The 14462-nt window shown below is 33.7% G+C and overlaps 1 protein-coding gene across 1 annotated transcript in view; it reads left to right on the top strand.

Moving 5' to 3' along the window:
• The window catches only part of LOC100377266 (phosphatidylinositol 4,5-bisphosphate 3-kinase catalytic subunit beta isoform-like), a 41052-nt gene that overhangs the window by 13031 nt on the left and 13559 nt on the right, over positions 1-14462 (top strand). The window contains exons 4-10 of the mRNA XM_085490603.1: positions 1268-1500; positions 7441-7623; positions 9080-9307; positions 10017-10265; positions 10762-11052; positions 12225-12401; positions 14141-14262. Coding sequence (XP_085346729.1) covers positions 1268-1500; positions 7441-7623; positions 9080-9307; positions 10017-10265; positions 10762-11052; positions 12225-12401; positions 14141-14262 — 1483 coding nt within the window. The remainder of the gene's footprint in view (positions 1-1267; positions 1501-7440; positions 7624-9079; positions 9308-10016; positions 10266-10761; positions 11053-12224; positions 12402-14140; positions 14263-14462) is intronic.

The raw sequence follows: 14462 nt of genomic DNA on the forward strand, positions 1-14462 counted from the left end.
CTTAAAGATACGCTGATGATCGAAAAGTTAACAAAATGCTATGGACTGATTTCGATGTTTTTCTTTTTTATTTTTATAAACTGAACTTTCAGAAATGAATTTTAAAATAAGCGTTCACAGTTTCAAAATTTTTGAATTCAGTCATCAAACCAATTTACTAATGGCCATATTAGTTTTGTTAACTGATTCTGTGTGTATCTATACATGCATGTAAAATACACTTCATTAATCTTGAGATATGTCAATGATTAAAACATAACAAAATGATATAGAGTCTGTGCATGTGTCAGATGGTCGTAGCGTGTCATTGTTTACAAACAAGCGTCTGCCCATTAAATTTTGCGTTTTAGTGTGTGTTGTTATTGTCATTTGGGACTCAATTCCTGCGCATGTGCAGGTGCAGGTGACGACCCTCCCGTTTTAATTATTATGAACTCGCTGAACGTTCTCAAATGAGTTTTAAAATAAATAATTTCAAAGTTCTGCACAACATACAAAAAACGGATTTAACCGATTACCATAATTCTTCCTGTACAAAGTTTTTTCTCTGTTTTGGCTCAATTAGACAGGCTTTCTCATTGGTTGCAGCTCTCAATCAGCTGTTTTTTAGCTCCGCTGTCGACTTTGTCGAACGGAGCTTACCATATGAGTGATTGTCCATTGGCGTCCATTGTCGTCCACGTCAGCTTTTTTCTTTTTCGACTTCTTCTTGAAAACTACAAGTCTGAATTCTTTGATACTTTGTGTATATGTACCTTGGGTAGACCTCTCTTAGATTTGTTCATTTCTTGATGATATTTTCAATTCTCTAATTTTGGTGAATATTTTTGTAATTTTCGGTAAAAAGTGATATTTTTCGACTTCTTGTTAAAAACCGCAGGTCCAATTGCTTTGATATTACATATCTAGGTACTACATGTGGTCCTCTCTCAGATTCGTTCATTTCGTGATGATTTTGTTATTATCTAATTTTGATGAATATTTTTGATAAAAAGTTATATTTTCAAATTCTTGTTGAAAACAGCAAGTTCGATTGCTTTAATACTATACATATTGTTCATTTTCTGATATCTTTAGTTCTTTACTTGAAAAGTGCATTGATAACAGTCTCAGTCGACAGGCTGCTAGTTTAAAAATATAGTAAAAAAGATGTGGGTTAATTTGTTGACAGGTTTACAAAAGTTGAGTTAAGCGTTCATTTGGTGAACAACATTGACCTTACTGAGTAAATGTTTAATACAACCGCATTGTATATATTAAACTTCAGGTCTTCACGAGTTTGAAACAATGAAGAATCAAGAAGTGAATGACTTCCGTGATAATATGAGGAGATTTGCCGAAAACCTAGCCATTGAGAGATCTACGAAGACTTGGGAGGAAAGAGCCATGTACATTTATCCACCGGAACTCGAACCAAGTATAGAACTTCCTGAGCATATTCACAAAGCATTTAATGATAATACTTCCAATGTTGTCAATGTTAAATTTGATGAGACGGGGGTAAGTTTGTTTGTTTTTTTTAAACAAATTTCATACTTTTGAAATAATTAAAAAAAAAAAATTTCCAATTTTAATTAGTCTCCGTTCGGACACAGATATATAGATGTATTCTAAATGGCCAACTGGCCAAAAATCATCATAATCAAGCATCACCATGTTCTAACTATATTACTATAAAAAAAATACTATTTATCTTAAATTTGATAACTAACGGGGACTGTGCCATGCATGGCTTGTTTAATACAGGTTTGTTTTACTGTTGCAGCAACATCTTTGCATATCCCTAGTCGATCATTTCGTCAACTAAGTGCCTTGGTAGGTCGCAAATTGTGTGAATTTTTTTTACCCTTATCTGATTATGTCAATGTAAAAGTACATGCGACTGGCAGGATAAGGGTTCAAACAGAAATGTTGGCACACTAAACCATTCAGCGTAGTGGTTTGCAATGTTGCAAACTAGTGAGGCAAGTAGCTGACTGTTTACTGACTAATGGTATTTGAGAGATGTTGTGCACACAGTCAATGGAATTTTTTAAATAATCAAGGTTAATTAAGTTAATTTGTTAGATTGTTAGACTAGTTTGCGAATAGTAAATCATTACATTGTATGACTATTGTAGCTTTTAACCTTTTCACTACCGAACTTTCTTGCCCAAATTTGTTTGCACTTTTAGCTCCGTTGCCGACTTTATCGGCAGAGCTTATCATGTGGGTGATTATCTGTCGTCGTCCGTGTCAAGTTTTTTGCTCTGTTGTCAACGACGTATGTAGTATGTCGTCAACTTTTCACATTTTTGTCTTCTTCTTCAAAACCGTTGAACCAAATGCTTTCATATTTGCAACATAGATTTTTAGGGTAGTCCTCTGTCAGATTTGACCATTTTGTAATGATATCTTCAATTCTCTAATTTTGATGAATATTTTTGTCATTTTTGGTAAAAAGTGATATTTTCTATCTCTTGTTAAAACCGCAAGTCCAATTGCTTTGATATTACTCATATAGGTACTATAGGTAGACCTCTCTCAGATTTGTTCATTTTGTAATGATATCTTTAATTCTCTAATTTTGGTGAATATTTTTGTCATTTTTGGTAAAAAGTGATATTTTCGACTACTTGTTAAAAACTACAAGTCCAATTGCTTTGATATTACATATATAGGTACTACATGTGAACCTCTCCCAGATTTATTCATTTCGTGATGATGTCTTCAGTTATCTAATTTTGATGAATATTTATATCATTTTTGGTAAAAAGTTATATTTTCTATTTCTTGTTAAAACCGCAAGTCCAATTGCTTTGATATTACTCATATAGGTACTATAGGTAGACCTCTCTCAGATTTGTTCATTTTTTAATGATATCTTTAATTCTCTAATTTTGGTGAATATTTTTGTCATTTTTGGTAAAAAGTGATATTTTCGACTACTTGTTAAAAACTACAAGTCCAATTGCTTTGATATTACATATATAGGTACTACATGTGAACCTCTCCCAGATTTATTCATTTCGTGATGATGTCTTCAGTTATCTAATTTTGATGAATATTTATATCATTTTTGGTAAAAAGTTATATTTTCTATTTCTTGTTAAAACCGCAAGTCCAATTGCTTTGATATTACTCATATAGGTACTATAGGTAGACCTCTCTCAGATTTGTTCATTTTGTAATGATATCTTTAATTCTCTAATTTTGGTGAATATTTTTGTCATTTTTGGTAAAAAGTGATATTTTCGACTACTTGTTAAAAACTACAAGTCCAATTGCTTTGATATTACATATATAGGTACTACATGTGAACCTCTCCCAGATTTATTCATTTCGTGATGATGTCTTCAATTATCTAATTTTGATGAATATTTATGTCATTTTTGGTAAAAAGTTATATTTTCTATTTCTTGTTAAAACCGCAAGTCCAATTGCTTTGATATTACTCATATAGGTACTATAGGTAGACCTCTCTCAGATTTGTTCATTTTGTGATGATATATTCAATTTATTAATTGAAATGTGCATTGCTAACAGTGGAGATATCTCAGTCGAGAGGCTGCTTGTTGTTAAACCAGTCAAACCTGTGTTAGTGACCACCTGCTTATAGTAATCACCTTTAGGCAGTCCTACGGCATAACCTGTGTATAAAGACCACCTGCTTATAGTCACCACTTTTAGGCAGTCCTACGGCATAACCTGTGTATAAAGACCACCTGCTTATAGTCACCACTTTTAGGCAGTCCTACGACATAACCTGTGTGTAAAGACCACCTGCTTATCGTCACCACTTTTAGGCAGTCCTATGGCATAACCTGTATATAAAGACCACCTGTGTTATATGAACACCCTTTTAGCAATATTTTACAGATTTGTCTTTGTTTGGTGAGACCAAAATAATAAATAATTTGAATTCTGTTTATAAACAATTTTTGACTCCCATGTGCGAAGCACAAAATGGGAGTCTTTGCAGTTAGTGTGTCTGTATGTGTGTATGTGTGTATGTGTGTATGTGTGTATGTGTGTATGTGTATGTGTGTGTGTGTGTGTGTGTGTGTATGTGTGTATGTGTGTCCGACTGTTCCACTGCTATCTCAAGAACCATACATCGGTTTTTGATGAAACTTGGTGCATAGATGCTCTGGGCCAATGCGCAGATTTGATTAGGTTTTGGTAAAAATCCATGCTCGTTAATTACCTAATTTGCATGATAATTAGCTAATTTTTAGCTGTTCTATGACTGTTCCACTGATATCTAAAGAACCACTCATTGGATTTTGATGAAACTTGGTACATAGATGCTCTGAACATATGCGCAGATTTGATTAATTTTTGGTAAAAATCCGTGCATATTAATTACCTAATTTGCATGATAATTAGCTATTTTTTAGTGGTTCCATGACTGTTCCACTGATATCTAAACAACCACTCATTGGATTTTGATGAAACTTGGTACATAGATGCTCTGAACTAATGCTAGGTTTTGATTAGTTTTTGGTAGTAATCCGTGGATACTAATTACCTAATTTGCATAATGATTAGTCAATTTTCGGTTTTTCCACTGATATCTCAAGTACTAATCATCACATTTCAATGAAACTTGGTACATAGATGTCATACGACACTGCACAGACCTGATAGTTTTTATGGTAATATCAGTACATATTAATTACCTAATTTGCATAATTAATTAATTTTCAGCATTTGATATAAGTAGTTAGCATTACATTTCAATGAAACTTGGTACTTACATACTCAAGGACTATGCAGAGATTGATTGTTTTCGATAAATATTTGTGCATATTAATCACCTAATTTGCATAATTAGTTAATTTTCAGCTTTTCCACGGGTATCTCAAGTACTAATCATCGCATTTCAATGAAACTTGGTACATAGATCCTTTAGGACTATGCAGAGACCTGATTAGTTTTAGGGTAAATAATTGTGCATATTAATTACCTAATTTGCATAATTAATTTTCAGCTTTTCTACTGATATCTAAAGTACTAATCATCATATTTCAATGAATCTAGAATTATGCAGACCCAATTAGTTTCCGGTAAATATTTGTGCATATTAATCACCTAATTTGCATAATTAACCAACTTTCACACTGATATCTCAGGTACTATACATCACATATCAATGAATGTACATGGATGCTGTAGGACAATAGACAGACCTGAATAATTGTGGGTTAAAATCTGTACATATTAATTACCTAATTTGCATAATTAACCAATTTTATTCTTTCACACTGATATCTAAAGTACCGTAAAAACTCCAAAATTTCGACTGGTTTTAAATAATTTGTGTTAGAAATGTGACGTGTTTTTAGAGTCAAAATTAAGGTGCATTTTCGGACGGTCGAATTTTTCAGAATAGAAATCAGCAAAAAAAAATGGGGATGATAGACAGTGTGCTTCATTAGTTTTTAAAAAATGCAATGTCCGTCAATTGACGTAAACTTCCTCATGTTTCACGGTAAAAGCAAAGGTCGTGGCCGAGTTGTAACTCAAAATCTAAACAAAGTCATCAATCAGTGAGTATTATGACAAGCAAAACAAAACATCAAGACGCGGAGAAGAGGTCAGCACAAAACTAATAGGTCAAAAGACAAAGCTGTCTCGTACTACCTAGGAAAACTTGCGAATGTTCGAAGTACAGGTACCCATTGGACAAAAGATACATGGAAGTTTAGCAAACGATCTCCCCGACCCAGTGCAATGTATCCGGTTAGAATCAAAGCTCACGTGTCCCTTATTTGAGCACCGTACCGGTGATTTGAGGGACCAAATTCTGCCGTAAATTCGCCCTTGGATTAAAAAATATAATGGGATTTAAGAAAATAAAATGGAACTTTTAAGGTGTATTTTGGCGTCATTTTTCGGACATTTCAATCAATCCTGCCGGCTAAAATAGAGTCTAAGTTTTACCGTAGTCATTGACGTCTGTCTATTCAAGAGTACACGTGTATGATTTTTATCGTGACTAGCGTGAGCGGGTAAGCTTCCTTTCGAGAATGAGCTGTTATCACTGTGAACAATGTTAAATTATTCTTCAGATGACCAGTTTATTTTTTAAAAACAACTAATTTTTTTATTTAAAAAAAATCATGCCGTTTTCGCATCATCCAGTTTTTTGATTGGTTAATTAGCGATTTGACCTATTTGACCTAAGAGAACATGGCGGATATCCTACAGCATCAAACGTTTATACGAGACCGGAATCATTCGCTTACGATGAAACTAAGTTGACTTTTATTTGTATTTCATAACCATTCAACAAATTTATTTTGTGTACATTATTATAATCACTACTGAGTACAGTAATAATCAACAATTCAGAAACGCAGCATGCCGAGATTTTTGTGTTCGTTTTTATTTGAAACTTCGTTTATTTAGAATATATTTTCGTTACCAATAAAATAAAAATCTCTCAGTCAATCAGAAACCCGGATTCATGCCTTTGAGGAAGGTCCCGTTTGAACGCTCACATCGGTTTCTTTTTCGTTTGGGGGAAAACTAAAACTGGTCGCAATTTTCGAATAAGAATGAGTCGGCAATTTTTAGTGGAGTCGAAAATTTTGAGGTAAATAAAACACCGAAACCCGGCAAATAAATAGGCGGTCAAATTTTTAGAGGGGTCGAAATTTTGGAGTTTTCACGGTGCTAATTATTCCATTTCAATGAAACTTAGTACAAAGATGCTCTAGGACAATGTACAAACCTAATTAGTTTGGGGTAAAAATCTGTTCATATTAATTCCCTAATAAGCATAATAATTCATAATTTTTTGGTTCTAATCACATTTCAATTAAACTTGGAGACATAGATTTTCTGTTACATTGCGCAGACCTCATTAGTTTTACACTCAAATCTGGTCATATTAATTTTCTGATTTGCATAATTAGTTTTCAGCTAAGTAATTTCGAATTATATTTAATGTGTCTCCAATACTCTCAGCACATGGGAGTTCTTTCTAAGCTTTCTTTGATTAATTTTAAAGTCAAACTTTATTGTTTTTAATGTAAAAACCACCTGTCTATAAAGACCATTTTAACACATTCATCTATCAGTGAATGAAGCCCAGCATTTTGCGGTACTGGGCATCTTGCCCAAAGCACCTGGTCATAATAGATTTGGTGAATGTCAACAATGTGATTTATGGTTGTTGACTTCAACTGCAGTACAGTACTACTGGTGCTCAACTGTTAGCAGTGTGCCCTCTATGGCCATATTTCTCGTATTTTGATGCAAAATTGCAATAAAAGGTATATCAATTATTCATTTCAAAATGGCCTGAGATGTGCTATATTAGTATGTATGTATGTAACCAAATATATATATATATATATATATATATATATATATATATGAGCTAATCTGTGGATAAACATGGAGATTTGATAAATTTGTGTTTCTATAAACCGGTAAACAATTGCTTTTCAGGTGCGACATTCCAAGTTCCAAATTACATGTACCATGTATCCAATGGTGCTGGTGAAATTAGCATTACGGAAAAAGAAAATAATGTTTAAACTAGAAATGGAAGAAGATCCACAAGACTACGTACTTAAAGTTTGTGGGAAAGCTGAATATTTATTAGGTGATTCACCGTTAAGTCAATACAAGGTAAGAATTCAAGACATTGCACAGCCACTTGTCGTAGAAGCAGGTTTTTTTCTAAACCCGAGGAACAGGGGTGCAGCGCCCTGATACACTCGACTGATGACCTCTTATTGAATTGACGATTGAACTTTCAAGTCATAAATATATTTCTAGAGCCGCGCACTTCTGTGCTGCTGTACAACATGACATTTTTCTCTGTGAAAACTTCCCAGCTATACCAGCTGACAATGTGTCTGGACACCAAATACACTAAAATTATAAATACACCATTAAAATGGCGTTTGCAGGTCGATTGGTTGTGTGTGCTCCCTCTTGTTTATTTTTTCTAGTAAACCCCTGCTAGAAGAATTACCTGTATATGTAAAATACTTTATTTTAGCTGGAATTAATTTTTGCTGAAACACGTTTTTGGGTCTTTTGTATGGAATTTCATGTAAAATATAGACAAAAGGGTATATTCACTTTATTTTCACTGACTCATCCCTTCAGCGAAAATGGCATAAATAAATTCCAAGTGAAAATAAGTATTTTACCGTATATATAATGTAGGTGTAAGATGTTTTGAACTAAGAATAGTGACTCATCGTCGTATGTATGGAGGTTTATTTATATGTGAATGTTTTAATCTTGTTGTTATACAGTTCAATTAGTCCAAAGTATTTGTTTCTAAGAAAAATAAAAAAATCAGATGCTACCACACTTAAAAGGCGTCCCTAATGATTACAGGGATTGCGTTAACCCCATATTTTGTTTCCCGGACTCCAATTATTGAAGAGGGACCCAGTTTTTCAGGCATGCTGGGGTCCAATCTCTAATAAAGTTATTCAGCATAAGATTTCTTAAAATTTTGTAAGTGGGACTGGTCTTGTCGAGATACTAGCGCAAAACCCTTGTGAAACTTGCCATGTATTGTATTTTCATTGTTTAGAAGTATGTCTGAAGCAAAAGCAACAAATTGCATACTGGACATACCCATTTATGTAAGCACATGCAATGTTATACAGTGAATATTTGACTGTATGATCGATCATTATTGATAAAACATGATTATTTTGAATGTGCACACACACATGACATTTAATTAAAACAATATGCTGTTAATACAGTACTGGTAATCAATTTATGCTGCTTTATTATCATGACATCATCAAAATCAGAACATTTTTTAGTTCTCAGTAGTTTGACAGCAAAACTCAAATGATAGTAGTCTGATCTTTGCACTGTTTAAGTTAATACTGTGACTGCATTAATTATTCACAGGGTTTTAATTTTTCTATTTTTGCTGATTAGTAAAAATATGGTAAATTAAAACCACATGAAAATGTGAAATGACAATGGAACTAATGTTTGCTCTTGCAAAATTTAAACTTTAAAACCCAGTGAATATGATCAAAATAGTGAAAATTAAAGGCCTGTGAAAATAAATGGTTTTACAGTAATTGGTCAATTTTTTTTGCAGTCCATTAGACGTACAATAGCCAAGAAAGGAGCCCATCCAGAGTTGTTACTAGTTCATAGAAAAACCCTAGGCGTAGAAGACTATTTTGCTCATGTAATTGTGCCTAACTCACGTCCAGCTCCACCACCAGTACCTCCTAAAAGAACACAGTTACTATGGAATGTACAAGAAAAACTTAGATTAAAAATTATTAGTGCTTTCAACGTATATGCTCCAGACGCTATGAAGGTAAGAAGTTTATTTACTTTTTAAATTTATTGGACATCATTTGGTTTGTGTTTAGATACATCACACGCCAAACACTGGCGGCGCCCTCACTTCCGTTCGGGTTTTCACCACTGCCACACTGTAATTTGCATATGTTCTATAGAACGTAATCAAAGATGTTTGAATTCTCTTCGCATCACGCAGTAATTTTGAAATATTTTTGTTTTGTCTTGTATATGAACTTTGTATATTCGATATCACACGCATTTTTCCCTTCATTTAAATCTCGCGATTGTGGTGATTCACCACATTTTTTATGCAAATTACAGAACATATGCAAATTACAGTGTGGCAGTGGTGAAAACCCGAACAAGAGGAACAGAAGTGAGGGCGTGTTTGGAGTGTGTAGATACATGTATATAGGGGCTAGTCTAGAATTTGTAAAATTTTGTGGATCTGCACATGGTCCGATTTGCACTGTTTTGTGAATTGATTTGAACCTCTCTTTCTCAGTGAACCTGTGTGTGATTCTACTGAGAGGTTGAATATTTGCCCGGCGTGAAATAAATAAATTTGATTTGTTGTACTTGTAAAAGTTGCGTCCAATCAGAGTTGATGTAGCAAGTGGCAATGGACATAAAACAAAATCCCAAAATGTCAACTTGCCTATAAGTGTAATTTTAAATTTTGTCTGAAATTGACAAGATTTTGTTGTTTATACAACTTACAGGTGTGTGTTCGTGTAGGTGTTTACCATGGTTCAGAGTGTCTATGCGGAATTCTCAACACTGGCGATAGCAGTGGAGCGATACTGGAATGGAACAAAGAGTTGGAATTTGATATGGAGGTCTGCGATTTGCCAAGAATGTCCAGATTATGCCTTGTTATTTACGGAATATACGACAGGAGACGCAAAGCGAATCAAACTCCTGCCACATATAAAGTTAAAACTGGGAAAAAAGCAAAAGGCAAAGAAAAGGTGAGTAGGCAACACAATTGTAGCTCAAATGAAAAACTCTGCTCGAAACCACATAGTTGAGTACTTTGTTGCACAATATATACTTGCTGTGGTTTAGTGATTCTATTCAAAATGGTAGACCGGCAGCCATCTTTATTTTTTTTCGATTTTCGTTCAAATTTGGTTCATATATTATACATGTTCAGATATTTGTCCATGATGATTTATTTTGCGACTGGATTCAAAATTGGTGACTGGCAACCATTGTTTTTTGAAAATGTTTTTTTTTTCTTTAAATTATACATGTCTGAATACGTACTTGAATCCATGACAGTACAGTCACAATCAGATTTGCATAATCTTTGTTTCGGATTGTGTGGTGTGGTACGTGTGATCTTATAGAATAGTTGATCTCATGCATGTGCAGTCAATTGGATGTGTACAATTTACGTTTTTCCACAGCAACTGAAACCAGTATGAAATTATAATACAACATTTATTATTTTTTTATTATTAGGAAATTGTGCCATTAGCTTGGGTGAATACTCCATTTTTTGACTATCGCAATCATCTGTGTGTGGGAACCCAAAAATTGCTTGCATGGCCAGTAACAGAAGAGCTTCCACCAGATCTGTTGAACCCTATTGGCACCGTAGCGTCCAATCCACTTTATGAGTCAAGTACCACAATTTATGTTGATTTTCCACGTTATAGTAGTAATCCGGTAATTTATCCTCCATTTGACAAAGTAATGGAACGTGCAGCAGAAGCTGCGCAGGTTGATGACACAGAGGATACAGAGTTACAGGTACTTTATTATACCAATCTACTAATACAAATGAATTACTTTTACCAAATAATAATTCACAAAAGATATTTGATTATGAAAAAAAAAATACTACACTTAAAAACACTGTAAAAACAAACTGGCACTAGCTAAATTCCATTTAAAACGTCAAATCTTGAAAATTCCCTACTGTTACAGTAGTTACATTGACCTTTTTAGAATCTTTATAGCAAGATTATGATATAAAGTAGTAAAGTTCGTACATCCCATGTTAAAAAAAAAAACTAAAACAAAATATACAAAACCAACAAACTAAGAGAAGAAAAAAAATATAAAAAGAAGAGACTTAAAAATTTAATGCTCTACTCTAGAGTAGCACAGTGGCGTATACATAAGTTTACCATACGGAACATAAAATTTAGAACTTAACTGCGTGTAAGATGATAAAAGACAAAAAAAGATAAGTTTTTTTACCCCTTGAATAGTTTTTCATTCTCTCATGTCATTGGATCTACTAATCTAAATACCGTAGCTACACAAGTCTGAGTAACATTGGATGCGATGAGGGTAGAAAATGGAACTCTATTGGATGCTCCGAAAAACAAGTCTCATGGTTCTCTTTGCCATCAACAATATCTTGATGGTTATTTGCTTCTAAAGTCGGTTTATCAAAGTCTATCACTCCACATTCACTTTGAATGTTTGTGTTCCAATTTTGCACGAAATACACTTAATGTCATTGAAGGAAAATTAATTATTGATAGAAACAAACAAATCTTGTTACATCTTTTGTGGGAATATCAATGATTGACAACTGGTAAATGGTATGGTTCAAATTGTTGGCAATTCAATGTGTTTTTGTGTATATGCAAACAATGGCAAGTAGTAAGCTTAGGTGTACTCTACTATGTCTGATATAGGACAGTTGACCAATAGATATCTTGATATACTGTGGAATACTTTATTTTTGCTGGAATTAATTTTCGCTGAAAAGGCTTTTTGGGCGTTTTGTATGGAATTTATTTTCACTGATTTTTGATGAGTTTAATGTGAAATATAGGAAAAAAGTATATTCGCTGGATTTTATTTTCACGGAATCATCCCTTCAGCGAAAATTGTGAAAATAAAGTATTCTACAGTACCTGCGATTTTCATCATAAATGAAGATAACAGCTGTATACTTTGTTTTACAGCCAGATACATTTAAAAAGCTGGAAGCAATAGTCGACCGTGATCCCCTGGTTCCGCTAGACGACCAAGATACAACATTAGTGTGGAAGTATCGAATTGATTGTAGGAACTTGTTGCCACATTCATTGCCAAAAGTACTTAAATGTGTTGATTGGAAAAATTCCAAGGAGGTAGCACAGGTAAGAAATTCCATGATGTACAGTAAGAACTTCATCCAACCAGTCACATGTTTAGCTGTGACCAAGAAAATTCTTATTCTTTGCATGGAGAGCTGATAAGTGGAATACCATGACAGTCATCACAGAAAAACAAAATATGAAGTGGAAAATCTGTTTATATGCCTTGTTTGTCAATATTTCTCTTGAGTTATTGTGAAATCTGTATTAGAAGACACTGCTCCTACTAAAATGGTACAATGCACTAGAGAGGATGCGGTTTCTATTACAGCAAAAGAAAGTTGTACGGCTTATCTCATTTGCTGTTTACAATGCACATACTGCCCCTCTATTTAAAAAACTGGGCATACTTGATATTCACAAGTTGTGTAAATTTAAGATATGTCTGTTCATTTATGATCTGAAAAGCAACCGCTATGCCCATACTATCAATGACTATCTCTCCCCTCTACCTCATTTATATCCAACACGACTTGCGTCAGGTAATAACTACTATGTCCCCAGGATGAATCTTTCACTTTCCCAACATACTTTAAAATATACAGCCGTAAAACATTGGAATTCTCTACCTGAGCCAATCAAACAAATTACTAATAGAATAACTTTCAAAAGTTCCCTAAAACAACATATACTGAACACCGTACTTTAATATTTAAATACTAGCTTTATCATATGTATGATACAAATATTATTTGCAGCTAAACTTTATTTGTACTTGCCCATGATTGTTCCACTAATAATATGATGTGCAGAGTAGCGCATTAACAGCTCCATTTTTTTTTCTATATTTTTTTCTCTCATTTTTTTTTATTATTATTATTTTACTTATTTATTTCTGGAGATTTTGTTTTTTGTTTGTATGTGTATATATGTATGTGTGTGCACGTGTGTATGCGTATATATATGTATATATATATATGTATGTGTTTGTGTATGTGTATGTATATGTGTATGTGTGTGTATGTATATATATATATATATATATATATATATATATATATATATATATACAATGTATGTATATATATATATATATATATATATAGCCTGCATAGAAATGTATATTGGTTAGGATTGGGCCACAGACTAGATTAGTTCGGATGAACTACCTCTGTGGTCCACACCAAGTAATTATTATTATTATTATTATTATTATTATAAGATTACTAGAATTGTTATTATTGTTGGTGAAATAAATCATAAAATCTACACATATGAAAAATGAAGAATTTTTGGTTTTCAATTGTTCAAAAAGAATAGGTGCTGCTTCTATTAGGAATGCGGCTTCTAATACAGATTCAACGCTACTCCATTATATGCCCATATACATAAAAACATAGAAATTTAATGACTGTTAAATTCACTGATAGAACTTATCTGGTCAAGCAGGGATTTTTTTAAACAAGGGAACAGGGGTGCAGCGCCCTCTTGCCATGGCCATGCGTCCCCTTACCCTGGGGAGCAGATCCTCTGGCAACCATACTATTCTTCAACTGTGATCTGTCTGATAGTAATCTTGGCCCCAAGGAAGCCATAAAATGCTCCATTTTAACTTAGAATTATCAAAAACTCCACACCCTGGTAGGGAGAACTCCTCTCCCACTTGGATGGCGCCACTGAATTGCAGTGTTCCTTCTTGCAGTTTTTTTCTAGAAAAACCCTTTCAAGTCACTGTAAACGTACATGAGGCTGACAGGATAATGGATGAAGTTTTCTTTATATTTGGTCTGTTTCATTTTCAGATGCAGGCTTTGCTGCAGATTTGGCCCAAATTACAACCAGACCAGGCCTTAGAACTATTAGACTACCAGTACGCTGATAATTCAGTTAGATCATTTGCTGTAGGATGCCTAGCAGATTTCTCGTAAGTACATCCTACCATAGTTTGAATTCTTGTATGTCTTGCATATTATGGGATATCAACGTTGCTTTCTCTGTTGGTTTAAATACAATTTGTCTGGCACTTTGATTGGTCACATCCTTCAAATGTCCTTATTTGCATAAGTTACCAGAAAAACGAAATCTCAATTGGTGATGGCCAGTATTTCTTGTTTCTGTCCACAG

Source organism: Saccoglossus kowalevskii, chromosome 15 (assembly GCF_978046115.1).
Source record: "Saccoglossus kowalevskii chromosome 15, keSacKowa6.1, whole genome shotgun sequence".
In the NCBI taxonomy this organism is placed as follows: domain Eukaryota; kingdom Metazoa; phylum Hemichordata; class Enteropneusta; family Harrimaniidae; genus Saccoglossus; species Saccoglossus kowalevskii.